The following is a 19658-nucleotide window of genomic DNA, read 5'->3' as shown; positions in this document are numbered from 1 at the left end:
TCCCTTATTTTTCCATTGTCTTCCAAATCTATGCCCAGGGAATCTCGGACAGAGGCAAGAAGAGAAGAGGAATCCAAGTTTCTTGAGTTCATGTTGTCCAGTTTAGAATCAAACAGGTCAGTGTTAGATACCACAAGTAAAGCTCCAAGTCACTAACCTTAGAAAACTTTGCCCATGTAATGGGATAGTCTGCATAGTTCTGTGTAGTCCCTAAACAATGAAAGAAGAACACATGTATAAAAGTGAGAACCTGCTGAATCAGGACATATTTTGTCATTTTAACTGAAGGTTCAAATCACAGAATCTTACAGCACTGAATGCAGTATAGCTCGTTGTAGCCATCAGTTCTTTGAAAGAGCTGCCCAATTAATCCCATTCCCTCTTGGCTCTTCCTCATAGCCTTGAAATTCTTTTCCTTTATCCAATTGCCCCTTTTTGAAAGTTCCTGTTGAATCTGCTTCTGCCGCCCTTTCAGATCACAGTAACTCGCTGCGTTTAAAAAAAATTTCATCTCTCCCTCTGACTCTAGGGGAAGGGATTGATCTCTCGATCTCCAAATAACCAGACTCCCCAGTTATAACATTCAGTTAGGGTGAAAACATTCTTCAAAAACCCAGGGAAATACCTTCTGCATGAAAATACCACATTTTATGCAACACTAGGCAATGTAAAGATCTACCTGTCTATATACTGCAGCATTCAGACCAGTGCAGGATGGTCAGGAAACATCCACACATTTCCTTCTTGTATCAGTGGCTTCCCAACATAAATTCCGACATTCCCAATGTCAAAATATCCTGCACCAAAACCCAGTCACGCATTACCCTGGTCTTCACTGACTTAAATCAGCCTGCTTTAACATTTAAAACTCTCAGTCTATTGTTCAAATCCCTTCATAGTCTCACTCCGAGGTCTTGTGGTGCACTCCCTGCCTCTGAGCCAGAAGCTTTGGGTTCGAGTCCCATCCCAGGACTGGACGGCCAAGGAAGGTGCGTTCATAACGCGGTCATACAGGTTGAGTGTCAACCTGCAAATCCTTCCAAACATGCCAATGACTGGCAGTAAGAGCAGGAGAGACTCCTGGTCAGCCACGCTTGATGCAGAGTGGTGCCCTCAAACTATAAGCCGCTAGTGACAGGCTAGTGATCTGTTCCAGGAAAAACCTCGCTCTGGGAACAGATGGAAGTTTGTCTTGTGCACCACTAGGTGTGGGAAGAGACACAACAAACAATAGCTCACTCCCTCATTTCCCCAACCTCCTACAGCCCCTTCCTCCCCCTTCAAAACTCTCTTTCTCCAACTCTGATCTCTCTGGCATACCTCCATTCCACCATCAACAGCCTTCTCTGACCGTCTAATGTCCCCTCTTTCGTCTTGGTACCCACTTTGTTTTGAATTGCACCTCAAAAAGCACAACAGGATATTTAAAAAGGTGTTTTTAAAAAAAACCACAACTACCATTTTCAGAGTGCGAATAGGAAGACTGGCTAGCAGGGTGACAGGTGGGGAGGCGTTGAAAAGAGAATGTGGAAGAAGAGAGGGTCATAGTAAGAGCTAAATTAACATTTTAAAAATCCATTTTCAGGATGTGGAAATTGCTGGTTAGGTCTGACACGTTGGAAAGTTGTTTGAGACAACTGAGCGGTTTGCTAATTTTCTTCAGAGGGCTGAAGAGTCAGCCATGTTACTGTGGGTCTGCAGTTACATGCAGGCCAGACATTAGCAAACCAGCAGGGATTTTTTAAAAAATGATTCAACAGTTGAGTCATTTTTTTTAAAAATTGAATTAAAATTCTTAACAGTCATGGTTAGATCTAACTTCAGATTATTAGTCCAATAACATAACCACCATTCATTCCAAGAAAGTTAGCAGCCCCACCCAGCACACTGGGCTGCAGCTGCAGATACTCACCACATAACTTCTCTGCCAACATGCTGAGCTGATCAGCATCCAGATGTCTCTTGGTGTTAGCAGAAAACTGCCAACTCAGTACATCAGATAGCTGGCTCCAGGGCGCCGAGGGAGGGTTGGAAAAGAACATCAAATTCTGGGAGAGGGGGGAACAATTATTCATAAGACGAATTTAGATTTTATTTGGGAACATGACATTAGCATTTTGCATTTGCTACACAGCATCTCAACAAAAGAACAAAACCAGGTGCATCTTTACTACAATATGAAGGCCTCTGCTGCATTTTCATAGAATCCCTACAGTGCAGAAGGCGACCATTTGGCCCATCGAGCCTGCACTGACAACAATCCCACCCAGGCCCTATTTGTAATAACTATTATTACCACCAGAGATTGAAGGAGATTCTGGTGGACCAGGTTCTTTTCCCCTTTTCCATTTAAGGGCCATTACTAGTTTCACAGAAACCCTACAGTGCAAAAGGAGGCCATTTGGCCCATTGAGCTTGCACAGACAACAATCCCACCCAGGCCTTATCCCCATAACCCCATGCATTTACCTGCTAATCCTCCTGACGGCAAAGGGAATTTTAGCACGGCCAATCCCCCTAACCTGCACATCTTTGGACTGTGGGAGGAAACCGGAGCACCCGGGGAAATCCACGCAGACACGGGGAGAACGTGCAAATTCCACATAGACAGTGACCCGAGGCTGGGATTGAACCCGGGTCCCTGGGTTGAGGCAGCAGTGCTAAAGCACTATGCCACCCTGCAGACTGCAGATTTTCCCCCCCCCCAAAGTTTGAGCAATCCAGAAATAGCAAACACGTGGAGCAAAGCCAAACCAACGAGCCAAGAGTTCTGCAAGAACCTCTGGGATGTGTCTCAACTTCCTGCAGGGAACAAATGGCTTGGTGCTTACAAAAGGAGCCAGCCAAACATACAGCTGTCTGTGCTAAAGAAATCATTCAATTAAAAATCCTGCCGCACATTCATGTACACACAATAGACATTCCTTCCTTTATATCAAATGGTCAGTATAGGATGCTGCAGACTTCAATATTCTGTACAGCTTCTGCAGGTTGTCACAGTGGTTAGCACTGCTGCCTCTCAGTGCCAGGGACCCAGGTTCAATTTCTGGCTTGGGTCAGTGTGTGTGTGGAGTTTGCATGGTCTCCCCGTGTCTGCGTGGGTTTCCTCAGAGTGCTCCGGTTTCCCTTCACTCCGAAAGACGTGCTGGTTAGGTGGATTGGCCGTGCTAAATTCTCCCTCAGTGTTCCCGAACAGGTGCCGGAGCGTGGCAACTCGGGGATTTTTCACAGCAACTTCATTGCAGTGTTAATGTAAACCTACTTGCGACACCAGTAAATAAACCGATTGGGGAAAAAAACATTCAGTAATTAATTCTGCCTCCCTGACTTGGCTGAGAAATTTTTCTATAGATCCTTACCTTTGGGTCATTGCAGAGCATATTGTACCAAACCACTGACGCCCAACCACTAAGGAGTTGACTGGCATTTGAGATGACAACAACAGGTAAAGTGCAAGTCTGTCAAAAACAAAAAGTAGTGCTGGTTTTCAAGCAATTCTAATGAGAAAATGAAAGATTATTGAACCAATACTGCAATATCATAAGAAAAACTTGAATTTCTACAGCACCTTTCACCACCTCAGGACATCCCAAAGTGTTTCAGTCATTGTTGCAATGTAGGAAACATGGCTGTCAATTTGCGCACAGCAAGCTCCCACAAAGAGCAAGCTGATAATCTGCTTCAGTGATTCTGATCAAAGGATAGCATGTCCCAGGACACAAGGGAGAGCTCTCGTGCTGTTCAATATATTGCCATAGGATCTTTAACATTCACCCAAGAGGACAGACAGGGCCCTGGCTAAACATCTGATCTGAAAGACAGCATCTTGGACAGTGCAACACTCCTTTGGTACTGCACTGGGAGTGTCAACCTAGATTTTGAGATCAAATGTCTGGAGTGGGATACTAAAGGGAAAGAACATGGAGTAAAAACTCCATTGAAGCAAATTAAACTCAAGCTAATGAAATAGGAGCATCATCATGTCTTTTTTTAGAAATGAAGTACGTGGAGCTCAGTTACCATCTTGTTCAACCGGAAAGTTGCGTTTTAATAGACTTACACAAGCCAAAGGATGCCTGTAGGCAGTTAACATGGGAGCGAAAGAATGTAATCTCCACAGGCATGTTGTTGTCCCCAAAGTATGCTGGTCACAAGTGGTGTGATACGTGATCAGAACCACCATAATGTTAAATAGTTGCAGAACTAATCCCAAGAGCAAAAGTTTTGCTTTGATAACTTTTAATCGACTGAGCCGAAATCTTATCCAAACCATTCTTGACAATTACGTGAGATTTCCAATTACAGTTGGCAAGATCAGATTGCACTGCATCAGCTTGCTGATTCGAAGTACTCTTACCCGTGCATATACTCAGTCCCAATGTCAATAAGCTTCCATTAAAACAAAGAAGCCACACAGATTTCTCAGACAGGTGCCTGGGGAGCTGTTAGCCAGATCAGCTATCACAACACAACCTTGATAGGAGAAATCAGAGCTGCTGTCTGTGAAGTGGGGGATGTTTCACACGATACTTTAGCTCAGCAAATTAAAACATGCCTACAGTATTTTCAGGACGAGCTGAAGAATGAGTGCAACTACAATGAAATCCATGCACCCAAATGCCTGCTTAACCCAACTAGTGTGACCCTTCCTCCCCCAAAAGTTTTGGCTCAAGGTTTCACCGGCACTAGACCTATGACACTGTCACTTAAATGGTAAACCTACCTCAATAACAAGGTTGAGCTCTTGGTAAACCAGCTCAGTCTCAAAACTAATAACATGGAGCTCCTCTGTGACAATGAGAGAAGTCTAGGGTTGAGAAAAAGAGGACAATATTAATGTAGGCACCGACCTTGTATTCATGGTGATACAATTCAGCATAAAGCTTGCATGAAAAGATTCAGTGCTTCCGTAAATCTATAAAACAAGTTTCAACAATGTTTCAAAGCTTTACTGATATGAAACAAAACAACTCCATTGTGGTTCCAGAAAACTAATGGTTGTAACAACTTGCCAATTTACAAAATAGTTCCACCTTGTCCGCCTCCAGGCGGAAACTAGGAGTGCTAAACCAGTTCTGCTAGAAAACGATGAAACCTGCACAACTTTCCTGGCCTTGTAATGAAAACCAGAAAAGTCAAATGATGCACAATAGTCAGAACGTGTCAGAACACAGCATCAGTCAATATTTCCAGTGTTGAACCTGTCCCCAGAACCGAAAGATATTAGAACAGCCAAATTGTCAACTCACTGATGTCCTCCCGTCAAATGCTGCCTGACCTGCCAAAAGTCTCGAGATTTTATACTTTTGCTTCAGACTAACAGCATCTATAGCAAGTTGCCTTCCCCAACCCCCCCACCCTCCGCCCACCCATCCACCCTGGTCACGTCAATAGCCTAATCTTTCCATATTTTAAAAGCAACATTATGATTCTATGATAGGACACCTGCTGAGCCTCTGCAAAACAGCTTGGGATGACATTCATCTTGAATTAACTTATAGGGGCTAATTTCAGGCTCTCAAGAGTACAAATCATTTTCAATCTTTTCATTAGAAGTGTATTACCTCATTGCTTCCTTTGCCTCCGATTCCAGACTTCTGCTCCTTCAGTTGCTGCAATCAGAAAAGTAGCATTTTGTGTTGAAATAGTTTGATTATAGTGTGGAATCATCAATAAATCAGAAACGCACCACACAAATTGCACAACATAAGCAAGCACAGCAGTACCAAGTACAGGATAGAGCCACACTTACCAAGTGTCTGAAATCAGCACACAGGCCCCCAGATTTGGATTCCATCGTGTTCATGGCCTTCGTGATTGTGCCCAGTATATTGAATTTGCGATACCTGGTTGAGTGAAGTATTGGGAATTAATAATTGTGTTGGTAATAATTAGCAAAAAGTGTACATTAACAATGTAAAGCTGCTCTCCCCAGGCAACAACTTGTTCATTTATAATCTATTCAAGCTTATTGCTTCAGCAGCTTCCCTTTCGGCTTCAGTAGCACTTTGTCAGCTCCAGAGATACTGCCTGCAAGAATGGCAAAGCATCAAGAGATTGCCTTTTACCACCCGTGTTTTCAAACAACTTGCACTTATGTGACCACTTTAATGTCACTCAAATGAAGACAATAACAAACACAGAAGTTGAAAAGATGACTGAAATCATTGCTGAAAAAATGGGAGATTTGGAAATAACAAGAGGGGTTAAGAACAGGGTTACCAGACCCAGGACGGTGACGGTCGAAGCTGGGATAAATAGGGCTGGAAAGTGGATGTGAGGAATGTCAGATCAGCCATGATCCTATTGAATGGCGGAGCAGGCTCGAGAGGCTGAATGGCCTACCCCTGTACTTATTTCTTGTGGCCTGGGAGGCCAGTGCACAGAGCACGAGATAAAGTCTGGAAGTTGTGAATGAAGATTGCAGCAATGTGGACAGTTGGAGAGAAAAGTGTAGACTCCAGCAATATTGTAGAGATGGTATGATCATGATTAGGATTAAGTGTGTTTAGGATCTGGTCTTTGAAACTTGTTTCGATTTGATTTATTGTCACGTGTATTGGGATACAGTGAAAAGTATTGTTTCTTGCACGCTACACAGACAAAGCGTACCGTTCATAGAGAAGGAGAGGGTGCAGAATATAGTGTTATGGTCATAACTAGGATGTAGAGAAAGATCAGCTTAATACAAGGTAGGTCCATTCAAAAGTCTGATGACAGCAGGGAAGAAGCTGTTCTTGGGTCGGTTGGTACATGACCTCAGACTTTTGTATCTTTGTCCCGATGGAAGAAGGTGGAAGAGAGAATGTCCGGGGTGCATGGGGTCCTTAATTATGCTTTTCCGAGGCAGTGGGAAGTGTAGTTGGAGTCAATGGATGGGAGGCTGGTTTGAGTGATGGACTGGGCTTCGTTCACGAGCCTTGGTAGTTCCTTGCGGTCTTGGGCAGAGCAGGAGCTATACCAAGCTGTGATACAACCAGAAAGAATGCTTTCTATGGTGCGTCTGTAAAAGTTGGAGAGAGTCACAGCTGACATGCCACATTTCCTTAGCCTCCTGAGAAAGTAGAGGGGTTGGTGGGATTTCTTAACTATAGCATCAGCATGGGGGGACCAGGACAGGTTGGTAGTGATCTGGACACCTAAAAACTTGAAGCTCTCGACCATTTCTACTTTGTCCCCGTTGATGTAGACAGGGGCATGTTCTCCTCTACGCTTCCTGAAGTCAATGACAATCTCCTTCATTTTGCTGACATTGAGGGAGAGGTTATTGTCGTCATACTAGTTCACCAGATTCTCTATCTCATTCCTGTACTCCACTAAGTTGATCTTTCTCTACACCCTAGCTATGACTGTAACCCTACATTCTGCACTCTCTCCTTTCTTTCTCTATGAATGGTATACTTTGTCTGTATAGCGCGCAAGAAACAATACTTTTCACTGCAAGTTAATATATATGTGACAATAATAAATCAAATCAAAGATCTTGCGATTGTTTGAGATCTGACCCACTACGGTGGTGTCATCAGCAAACCTGAAAATTGAGTTGGAGGGGAATTTGGCCGCACATAGGTGTATAAGGAGTATAGTAGGGGGCTGAGAACACAGCCTTGTGGGGCACCGGTGTGGAGGATGATTGCGGAGGTGCTGTTGCCTATCCTTACTGACTGCGGCCTGTGGGTTAGGAAGTCTAGGATCCAGTCACAGAGGGAGGAGCCAAGCCCCAGGCCACAAAGTTTGGAGATGAGTCTCATAGAAATAATGGTGTTGAAGGCGGAGCTGTAGTCTATGAATAGGAGTTTGACATCGGTGTCTTTGTTATTTAGCTGTTCCAGGGATGAGTGCAGGGCCAGGGAGATGGCATCTGCTGTGGACCTGCTGCGGCGGCAGTTCAGGACTTTCATACCCTGTACTAACTTTTCTTGCAGATTTCAACGTTCCCCCGAAGCAGTGTGCATGTGCGACTATGCAGCAATCTAGAAGGTGCTATGCTGGCCTCTTTACCACGTGTGTATGGCTGTGCAAACATTCTTTAAAAGGACCATGCATTGATATGAAGAGGAGACACACTACAAGTTAATCGACTCAGTCAGATGAGTATTTAACTGCAGCAGGTGAAGGTCTATTCCACAGAACAATCCCCAAAATGTGAAGCAAATATTCGTTTTAGTTCTTTGCTTCTGTATCTTAGAATCATGTTCTTTGGTTCTCCATCTTGGCTCTGGAAAAATAGGCCCAATGTTTAATCTGCTAGGACCATGTTTCTGCCCTCCAATCCCACCCCACCAGCTGGTGTTTTCCTGCCTGTAATCTTCAAGTACTCAGATATAGAACTATTTCTTAGATTAGTTACAAAACTATATTTTCTCTTTTGAAGAAAATGTTCTTACCCTTTCCCATTCGGTGAATTCCTGAAATTAAAAACACAAATCAGAATTGACAAAATGATTGATTTGTTTTCTAAGATGAGCTTGTCAAGACAACATAAAAGATTGTTAAAGGCAATAATTTGGTCTACATAGTGTGCAGCTGGATTCAACCAACACAATCCTTCAAAGATGCGTATTTCACGATATCAACCCTCTTAAAATAATTTTCTTCTTGGCAAATATTTTAAAGTGATCTCAGAGACACAGTGCTGACAATGATACACTCAGGCACAGTTACTGCTACTGTCAGGTAACCAACACTTCCAGTAACTGTCTGAGGCAACAGACTCAACAGGATCTTACAGCTTTTATGAATTGAGGACATGGCAACATGCAGTTTGTTCATGATTTAGGCTCTGTGACCAGGGAACCCTTAACCACATCCCTCCCCAGAAGGTGCCACACTTGCTGGGATACCATGCCCAAGGTGCCAGTTGACCTTCAGCTTCTTGCCCAAGGTGCCTAGACAGACAGCATCAGCAGGTGATTTGACCGAGGGGGGGGGGGGGGAAGAAACTCACAACCAGGTCCAATCGTGTTCTCGCCCGATATTGTACACAAGCACACTGCCCAGCAGCAGTTAACAAGCAGTAGCAGGAACCAGGGTCTGCTTTCCCTCTTCCATCATCCAAGGTCAAATCCAGACTCCTGCTCTTGCTGAAATCAACTAACTGAACATGGACTGGAGAGTAAGTCTGGGATCATCCTGGTATGCATGACTAATGAACCATCAGGAGCTGGACAGACAACTGGTTAACACCAATTGCGGGGAAGGAAAACGTTCTTTACTATTTGGTGCCCTAGTTGACAAATATGACTGATCTAGCATAAACAGAGTCAATGCAAAGGAGTTGAATGAACAGACAGACAGTTGAAAAGGCATCACTGAGGTCTTATAGTTGAACAATAATGTTCCAATGTTAGGCTCAGCCCTTCCCCCAAAATTAAATTAAACAAAACTATAAAAGTAAGAGGAAAACAGAAGTACTTCTATTTTTTCACCTGTGTAACAATTCATTTAACACAAGAGCAGAGAGGACAGTATAACTTTCTCAGCCACCACTGGGAGTTACACAAGGACAGCTCAACAGGGCAATCGATACTCTGATTTGCTCTTTTTACAGAGCAGAATGACCAGAATGAAGCAGATGATTGCTTCATCTCTGTATATCCAGTCTGAGCTGAGGAAATTGCAGGAGCGAGCACCAACTGCTGACAATACTGATCTTTTGGCACATTCTTACTGGCATGCTGAACTAGAAGCATAAAGAGGAAGCACAGCAACAGAGAGGACGTGGTAGCCTAGCCTCCTAGTCGGAGACTCCTGTTTTCTGGGAGATATAAAGTTAAAGTTTATTTATCAGTGTCACAAGTAAGGCTTACATTAACACTGCAATGAAGTTACTATGAAAATCCCCTAGTCGCCACACTCCGACGCCTGTTTGGGTTACACGGAGGGAGAATTTAGCATGGGCAATGCACCCTAACCAGCACGTCTTTCAGATTGAAAACACAAACCAGTTAACCTTTATCCACACCTAAACATTCTGCCAACCCTCCAGCGATTGGGGTCAGTTCAGCAATTCATCTTCAAGGCATAAGAGAGAAGGAACTGATGGGACTGCTTTTGCAAAGAGAAAGTATTGTGCGAGCACAGAACCAACTGCCTGGATAGCTCAGCTCTCTTATCCAAAGCGAAGTAGCAGGTAGGGATGATCCAATAGCAGATCCGGATACATTTTACATTATACAAACATTGTTGATCACTTACTTATCGATGCAAACCTTCACTTTCATTAGATGAGTTCCCACCTCTTGCAGTTTCACCAGAAGTCTGCAAAGGGACAGAACAATAGCATTTTAAAAATTGTCTCACACAAGATCATGTGTGCGTGCACGAGAGAGATTTTCCACACCCATTTTTGGTGGGCAGGAAGGCCGGTGGGGGTGGAGAATCCAACAGGAGTCACCAAATGGCTTTTACATTGGTTGAATTTCCCGTTCCAATTGCCCTCGCACCCCGCCAATGATGTAATGGGATTCCTGCCATGAAAGGTCATGAACTCCATCAGCTTACATTGCATTAGCGGGGGGGGGGGGGGGGGGGGGGGGGGGGGAGTGGCAAGGTGTTTCTTCAAAGAAGGTGCCTCTGTCAGGAGTGGAGGTTGGTGGCAAAATTGTGGGAGCCACCCCTTCTATTTTCTTTCTCAAAGTGCTCAAAAATACCTAGGGAAAACCCAACAGGGCAATTGGCAGGCTGCCCTCCACGTTTCCCACTGGAGACAACATAAGAAAATTGAAAAATTCCACCCCATGTATTTCAAAAACTATAATGCACTTGAAGTCTTAAAATATCTGCTCCCAATGCTGTATATTTATTATACAGCATTGGGAGGGGGGGGGGGGGGGGGGGGGGAAGAGAGGAGATAATGGGGGAACATTTGATGGCACCTCTCCTCCCCACTTCCCCCCACCCCACTACTTGCTTTCTTTGTACCATGACAGGAGAGAGCGCATTATCTGCATGCACCATTATAAAACAGATAAAACAGTGGGTTTCACTGCCAAGAGCCCACATAAACCATGTTATCATCTGAATAGCTAGACTGTGGTCCACCCTTTAAAACATTTCTGGACATCTAATTCTGCAAGTGGGTACTTTCACAGTTTTTGAAATGGATATTTTATAGAGTAGTATGCTGCAAGAAGTGTGCAGAGCAGTTCCGCTTACTTCAATTGTTTGATATTTCAGCTCGTACTCGTCACTCTCAGGCTCTTTCTTCTGAGAATGCACTTTAGAACAACAGACACCAGCAGCATTTAGAAACAGATTTTCTATAAAATAATTTATTTTTTAAAAAAACACCACTATCAATTCTGCTTTCCTTCATTAGTGCACAATTGACCCCAAAATGGAACGCTGTCCAAAAGTTATCGTTAAGTGGCAACAGTGTACAAACTGTCTTCACTTTGAGGTCAGCAATTTACCAGAAGCTGTAAATGCTCAGGTCCAAAGACCAGTCAGCAATAATAACACCTCTTTTCAGCAAATCACCCAGACTCTGCACTGATCATTTGTCAGCTCAAAACAATCTTTAAATATATATTTAATACAAGGCACAAATCCCATCCGACTGGTCACAGGCTGCACACAGTAGGAGTCTCTCTCTCGGTTTAAACATCTCAGCCAAAGGATGGCACCTCAAATGGTGCCGCACTCCCTGGGAGTGCCAGCCTGGATTATGTGCTGAAGTCTATGGAGTGGGACTTAAACGGACAACTTTCTGACTCAGAAGAGAGTGTGCTAATACTGCCACATCAATTTCCCCTCAGTATTTCTTGTTCCACATACAATGCCCAAGCGTGAACAGTCCGGTATTTTAAACATCGCTGTGCTATTTCACTGAAGAGGGAGGTGACATCAGTACTCACCGTGCCTTAACTGAGAACTGAGAACTTGTCCTTAGCACCAGAGGCATCTTACTCTGAAGAGGCATACAAGGTTGGTTCTCCACTACAAATGCACTATATATAAAAATGTTAAAGTATTTCAATTAAAGGAAACATCATGAAAGTTCTAGTCATTAAACAGCATTAAAGACTTTATACTCCCATCAGTTTAGATACTTGATATTTATACATTCATAGGCCCGACCCAGCCCTCTCCCAGAATTTTACCTGCAAGTGAAAAACATTCCCTATTTCTGATGTAAATGGCATGGGAAAAGATGAAACATTAAATCAATACATAGAATGTGCAGCACAAAAAGAGGCCATTCAGCCCACGCTGGCATTTATACTCCTCCCCACCCTCCATCTAGTCCTGCTGGTTTTGGGGAAATATTTTGTGTCATTTAATTAGATTAAAAGGAGCAAGAATTCATATTGATTGAAGGATGCAATCACATCTTTGGTTAAAACTGTTAATACAGGATAAAGTTTCACCAAAAAATAAACAACACTTGTACCATAGCATAAGCTGTTGCACAACAGCTACTACAGAATAAGCTTTCAGGCAAAGTATATAGGTACTCAGTGTCTCAAGTGATGTAAAATAAAGTCAATCTCCCTGTCCAGCACCTTCGTATGAGCCAGGTTAGCAGAGCTACAGCTTGTTTCTCCAAATCAGGTCTCTGTGTTTTGAAGGGATCCTTATCATACGTCAGTTTAATTCCCAGTTCTTCCAGTTTCTTCAGCAATCTTTTCACTTGGAAAAGACACAATGCAGTTGCAGTAAACCTGCAAGATAAGAATTAAACAGGAGTTATGGGGCAGTGGAGATAACCAGTATTAGAGTGTGGAAGATATGGGAACTGTCTCCTTGCCCTACCCATGATGGTACTATGGGTCAGAACCCCACCCTTCCCCCATCTTGGGTAAAGAACTCAAGACAGCAACACACATTGTGATATATTCGGCTGGCTGAAGGAGCTCGGCAAGATCAAACATTATATTAGCCTGTGTGAGAAGTGACATGTTTGTGCAAGCTAGAAGTGGTGGGAGTTGTATTGTTGCATATCTACAGTATTCCCACTGTAGCTACCAGAACAATTTCTGGAGCCATCTGTTCCTCTTTACAATTGCCTCCAATCCGACACCTCTACTCCAGTTGAGCATAGCTCCCTGAGCTAAGGAAAGAAAAACAAAAATATAAAATCAGCCATGGTTCCTACTCCTGACGCTATCCAATGGCCCATGCAGGAAATTGTTTCGACAAGGTTTGAATCAGTGTGAATAAGGCCTCCCTCCCTCAAATCAGCCCAAGCTACCACTCTGTGTACCAGTTTTCCAGTTGATCCAAGCAAACGTCCAAAGGTGCACCAATGCAGGCCTTCTGTTGCCGCCGCTTCCACTCAGCCAGCTCCTCTTTCACCAGCATGTCCAGCATTTTGCCAGCTTCCTTTAGAAGCTCGCTGAATTTGTCAATGACTTTCTGCCAAAGGCAAAAAAAAAATTCTCAGAATATATCAAACAAGATGGATTAGACACTGATCTTTTATCGCTGGGACCAGGGTTCAAATTCAGGCCATTAAGCTCAGCATAATCTCTCCCTGCTGGCTGTATGGATCCTATTTCAGAGGAGTTTAGAAAGTCTCAACTTAGCCCCTAATGGGCACAGGCCCACAGCACAAACCTGACCATAACTTACTCAAGTAAGCTGTTGGTTAGATTAGGAAATGGACAAATACCAACACTGGTACAATTCGGGGATGCTCTTCTCATGGAGGGGAGCCGTGGCACATTAGTGGGCCAGATACTGTACCCAAGGGAAGAAAAAGAGAGAAAAAAATAACAAGGACTGATCTTATGCGCCTTCCCATTCGAGACAAGACCTGGCCAAGGAAAACTCAAGACACAGGAAAATAAAATATAACCAATTCATGGCTTGATTCGCATTCATTTAAATTATATGAGGAACTGAAATTTATACCTTGCCATTAGGACTTTTCTTAAAATCAATTCTAAGGAATTAACAAATGCAATTTTGTTTCATCATTGTAACTGTGATGACAGAGGGAAATGTATACAGTAGTTACACAGAGCCTGATCGTGAGGAATATAAATCGCCAAAGACAGTAACCAATACAGGATAAAAAATGACACATTCCTATACTTCAGATCAATGTCCAGCAATTTATATCTCAATACAAAGATTTGAATGATTCCAGTTTCACGTAGAAACAACAAAAAATTGTCCCATAATTAAACATGCAATGCAGTTTTAGACCCAAGGAAACATGAAGCCTCTATATCCCAGGAACAGGGTAGTAATTCAGAATTATAAATAATAAATTTAAAACTGGAGATTCCCAAAAGTGTAACTTTATCTACTAGGCAAGACCAGGAAAATCCTGGGATCAAACTCCAATCTCTGCCACATCAGTTGACCTCAGTGCGGCAGCAGGGATGCAACAATTACCTTCAGTGTCCTAGGTTACGTGATTCAGTAGCACCAGACAGCAACACAAGAGAGAGAGAGAAAGAGAGAGACTTACTTTCCTATTGCTGTCCAGGATATTTAGCATATTCTGCAGCACTTTCATTTCTTCCTCTACTTGCTTATGGGAGCTGGTCGATTCTAAAAGACAATGGAATTGGCCAGATTAATTTATAACATTTAAGACAGAATTTCCTGCATGGCGCGACACAATCTTTACAGCTGGGGCTCTCCGTCAACACCAGATGCCAACTGGGGGAGGTTCTGTTTCAGGAAAGGAAAACCATTTCTACCTCACTTGTTTGGTGGTATGAAGGGTAACAATATCATCAAGTCAATAAGTTCTAAATATTTTGAATGACAATATTCCTTTGGTTTGTCATCCACCGCTTTTTTTGGGAAGCACCTCGAGTTCCTGCTGTGTCCACCACTCCTCCCTAGGGCGCCTGTGTGTTGAGGGTATATGAATGCCAGCTGTGCATGAAAACCAGTGCTACTGTTACTTTAACCCTTATAAATAAGACATCACTCAGTCACACAAAAATGGGAATTCTACAATTGGCCTCAACTCCCCTGGATTCTCGTGACTCTAACAAGCGAGAACAAGTGAATGTGTACACATGTGTGTAATGACTTTAAATCAGTCATTTGAGGTTGGCCTGCTTGAATATGAACGCCCTGATGAAGGGCCAAATTGATGGACCAAGCAGGGAGCCCCATGCTCTGTATTTAAACAGCAGTGCCAGTTCCTCTGCACTCTGGATAGACTGCATTCCGAGAGCACTCTGTATAGCATTGTTGGATCTTGTAAATAAAGGTATTCTGGGAAGGGACTTTCGCCTCAGAGGACTTATTACAACGTGCACACAATTTACAGTTCAATTAAGATAACCCCTAGTCTGCTAACACCTTCCGTCAAGGTTGATACAAGGGGAATAGCTACCTGGGCAAAGTACTATGCTACTGTGCAACTCCATCCAGGATCAAAGTCAACCCCTTCAGAAGAGTGAGGACCAGAAACAATGTTAAAATTATTGATAGCGTTGAAGCCAATAATGCTGCCAAATATTATTGAAGAGCGCAATGCAACCTGCCCAGCTGCAGTCATTTTATTGCAGGCTTCTATTCACACCACAATGCCCTCCCACCTGCCTGCTGTAGGATTTGTGGAGACAAAGCCGAACTGGAGACGCAAAGCTACAAAAAGCTGCTCACCTTGAAACTTTAATGTCTTGTATTTGAAATCAAATTCATCCTGTTGCTCCTCGAGAAATTTCAACTCCTGCTCACAAGCCTGTATTTCAAATACAATTAGCAAAGGTTGGAGTCAGTTTCTCGACAGTAATCTTCAGTCTGCTAACAGGTCCACAGAAAACTCCGTCTCCTTGGGGTGACTGGATTAGTTTGCTTTTAGTTCACACATCTGACCAAGTGCCAATGTGATAGCAATAAATTATGCAAATATTAGGCATGGCTTTATTATTGTATTCATTGCAAATGAAAATACACTGGAAACATGTCCGAATTTCTGGACCGATTCTACTTCTTTCTGCCTAGTCTATTTTTCCAAAGGGGTAAGATGGCAAATGAAAACTGCTTAATTGTAGAAAAAGTAAAAACTGTACTGCTGAAAGTCGCAGCAAGGTAAACCCTCCCCCAAAATTTGAAGAGGGAAAGTTACTGACAGTTCAAGGCAAGTGTGTGAAAGATTGTGCAAAAGCAGCACGCGACTACGTGCAGCACTCACTTGTACACCGTTTCTCAAGACAGTAATTTTCTGTTCAATGTCCTGCTGCCTTTCAAAGTCCACAGGCTGAGTTGTGTCCACGACAGTCTGGAAAGAAGAAAGCAGCCGTCTCAATAATGAGGAACATTCTGATCTGAGTGCTATGTTACAAACAGTCCCAGCAAGTGAACCAATCTTTAAGGGAAGGTAAAGTAGTCCATGACACTGCAGCACCAAGGCACTGTGCTGCAGGGAAAGCCTTTTCAACATAAACATTTAATACATTTATTTGGGAAGAGTTACTTTTCTTTCAAACATTTCACTGGACAAAATAATTCCCCATCAATTCTTTTGTCCCTCACCCATTTTTAAATTTCTACCCATTTTCTCCCTCATGTAAATCATCATAGGTTATTTTACAATACAAATTCATATCCACTTGAAGCTAGGTTATAAAAGCAAAATATTGTGGATGCTGGAATCACAAACAAAAACAGAAAATGCTGGAAAATCTCTCTGACAGCATCTGTGGAGACAGAACAGAGCTCTGACGAAGAGTCATCCAGACTCAAAACATTGGCTCTGTTCTCTCTCCACAGAAGCTGTCAGACCTGCTGAGATTTTCCAGCATTTTCTGTTTTTTATTTAAGCTACGTTACGACCACTAAAACACACGTCTCTCAAAAAAGGTATCGAGAAGGAAACTTAGGCGATCATTTTGAGCTTGCAGTCTTCTAATTCACTGCATCCACCCTAGGATAACATGTGTCCCTTGATAGAACATCACCATGAAACAGATAGTGATGTGCATTGCTATACATCAAACCTGGAGGCAGTGCCTATGGCATCAAGATTTTGAGATTCTGGAAAAATTGAGTGTTGCAAATGGTTGTTGTGCAGACCATACTATATTTTGAGATAGGCAGTCAGTTGCTTTCCCCCAACTGAATCGACTAACACTGGAAACTTACTCGGGTAGTTTGACAGGAGACATAAAATCCAGCAATGCAGAAGTTTACTGTGAAAGAACAAAACTGTGTTTACAGTTGAAAGATAAGAGAACCTGGTGCAGCGAGACTTGGGCAACAATGCACCCTCTGACACTTCAATTTGAAGTTGCAGAAAGCAACCACTCCAGGTTGGGATGCTGTGGGAGTTTAAGGCCTTAGAGAAAGATCCAATTTCTCTTGTGCTTCGGAGGACTCATTGACAATAATCTGGAGCTCAGTTTCTGAGCGAGTGCATACTGAAGCTCTGTGACAGAGGTTGGAGTGATTTTGGATTGAAAGCAATGTAGATTGAACATTGTAGTTCTGTGGATTAGCTGCATGGCAGCAGGTAATTTGCTGGAGGTGCAGTGAGAAAGGAGAAAGGACAGAGAAATGAAGAGGCAGCTCTTTCACTGGTCATCTATATTGTTCCAATATTTCCACATTGGAACAAAAAGACAGGCTCAACAGCAGATTCTAAACAGAAGCAATTATTGTTTTTCTTCCTTCCCGATCTACAATCTGCAGAAAAACCGACATGTACATCATCATCAAGCTTGCTTAAATTCATGGACTCTACTCCGGCCAAAGCACAGGTGACAACTGCACAGTGGATGGTTGTTGACCAAGTCAGTGCCGTCATCCTGAAAACTTGTATCTGACAGTAAATGAGGAAGCAATGAATCAGAGGCAAAGTGAAGCCAAGGGTGCTCCTCACTTTCTTTTAACTACACAGCACACTTGCCTGGAAGTGGGAGATGGCAGCCAAGTACAATGAAACAGGCACCAAGGCATTCAAGCTGAGCTCTGCCTCTTTCTCAGAGTGGGAGTCAGCAACCATGGACGCAGAGGAGTGCTCTTTATCCTCAAGAACCATAAACTAGGCATTTCTTCAAATAAAAACTCCATCATGAACACCTCAAGAAAAGGAGATCTGCTAGATATTATTTGAATTTAATTTTGTGCAACTCTTTAATGAAGGCCATGGGGTTGACATGAAGCAGTCTGATCTCACACACAGATACCATGCAAGACTCTACACTGCAAGGAACCTCAGTCAATGAAAGCTGTGTACCCTGTCCAACTTGTGTTTCCTTTCCCAAAGTGTTGCTCTTACAAACTTGCAGTAGCTACTTCCTTTATACACAACTCCACTGCAGGTTGTTTCACCTGGCAAGAGGTTTCCTCATTGTGGCTTGGAAGTATCAAAGAGCATGAAGGTTCCATGCTGCAGTAACCATCACTGCTATTGTTAGCAGTCCCTGTCCCAGATGTCATTTGCAGTTCACCATGGGTTAAATGCACAGCTATGATTGCAATCTCCATTTCACAAGACAGGCAAAGAAAGTCTCCTCTGATACTTCCAGATTGGATTGCAATGCTCTTTGTATATAAATGTCCTGGGAAAATAGCAGGTGTGCACATCATACCAGAGGTGTGTCTGTACCAACACGTGATGTTCCATCATGAAGCAGCACTCCTTATGCAGAGCTTAACAGCAGAGTCTGGGAGTAAACACAGAGTCCCACCTGCCCAACCTCGCTGGGTGCCAGTTGCATTACTGCAGCTGTTTGCCACTTGAAAAAACAAACACAGCAAGAGGAAGGAATGATGCAAAAAAGTATATCAGGAAGCCATAAACATCTTCGCAAAACCACCAATGCAGAAGGTTCAAAATTCTCCCTAGCAAAGAGACAAAGTTTAAAATGCATGGCACCCATTTCTAGGAATTTCTGTAGGTCAGTGAGGATTGCAGTAGCTTGGCATCAAAAATGGCGGCTGGACAAATCTGGCATGTTGAGATTCAGGCCAGTCAGTGGCACCTTATATATATATTTTTTAAAATCAGTCTAAAACATCATAGCGTGTAATGCTACAGTGTATACTTGCGCACGAGGGAACATACTTGCACTGCACACTAAAGGTTATACTAATGTAATCAGGCATGAGATTGAATTGGAGATCCTGGCAGACCAAGATGGCAGTGAAGAACTGCTGCTGTTTTGATAGGTCCAGATGTTTGCCCAGGGAATGAGCAATGACCAGGCACATAGTCAGGAAGTGAAAGCACATTGTTCCTAAAGCAGTGCCACTGTGGGGAAAGGCTTTTAATGCGAGAGTCCTTGATAGAGTGCAGAGAAAATTTACCAGATGGGTGGGGGATTTCAGCTCCAAGGTTAGGGTCAGAGAAGCTGGAGGTTGCTCTCTTTGGAGAGATGGCGACAGACAAGATAATGACAGGTTTGGGTCAGGTGGACAAAGGAAAGCTGTTCTCATTGGTTGACGGGACAAGGATTTAAAAGTTTTGGACAAGAGATGCAGGGGGCACAGGAGAAGAATTTTTGTTTCTAAAATGCAGCGAGTGGCAATGGCCCGGAACTTGCTGTCCACGAGAGGGGAAGAAGTAGAAACAATGATTCCAAAAGGAAATTAGATGGATACAAAAAAGGAAAAGAAAACCTGCAAGACTACCGGAATCAAGTGGGCCTGACTGGATTGTTCCACGGATTCGAGGGGCTGACTGCCCTCCTTCAGTCTATAAAGGACTTCAGAACTCTGGAAGATTGTCATTCCGTTTG

The 19658-nt window shown here is 43.2% G+C and overlaps 1 protein-coding gene across 8 annotated transcripts in view; it reads right to left on the bottom strand.

Annotated features, from left to right (window-relative positions):
- Positions 1–19658, bottom strand: part of LOC144482011 (signal transducer and activator of transcription 1-like) — a 53449-nt gene that overhangs the window by 9162 nt on the left and 24629 nt on the right. For all 8 annotated transcript variants that reach the window (XM_078201269.1, XM_078201266.1, XM_078201263.1 and 5 more), the window contains 14 exons: positions 16112–16198; positions 15580–15658; positions 14423–14505; positions 13208–13359; positions 12507–12665; positions 11859–11951; positions 10198–10260; positions 8388–8408; positions 5753–5846; positions 5565–5612; positions 4724–4807; positions 3360–3458; positions 1913–2048; positions 158–210 (listed from right to left, as the gene is read on the bottom strand). In XM_078201269.1, the coding sequence (XP_078057395.1) occupies positions 158–210; positions 1913–2048; positions 3360–3458; positions 4724–4807; positions 5565–5612; positions 5753–5846; positions 8388–8408; positions 10198–10260; positions 11859–11951; positions 12507–12665; positions 13208–13359; positions 14423–14505; positions 15580–15658; positions 16112–16198 (1251 nt within the window). The remainder of the gene's footprint in view (positions 1–157; positions 211–1912; positions 2049–3359; positions 3459–4723; positions 4808–5564; positions 5613–5752; positions 5847–8387; positions 8409–10197; positions 10261–11858; positions 11952–12506; positions 12666–13207; positions 13360–14422; positions 14506–15579; positions 15659–16111; positions 16199–19658) is intronic.

The sequence above is a fragment of the Mustelus asterias genome, chromosome X (assembly GCF_964213995.1).
Source record: "Mustelus asterias chromosome X, sMusAst1.hap1.1, whole genome shotgun sequence".
Classification (NCBI taxonomy): domain Eukaryota; kingdom Metazoa; phylum Chordata; class Chondrichthyes; order Carcharhiniformes; family Triakidae; genus Mustelus; species Mustelus asterias.
This window is presented reverse-complemented; position numbering and strand designations above follow the sequence as displayed.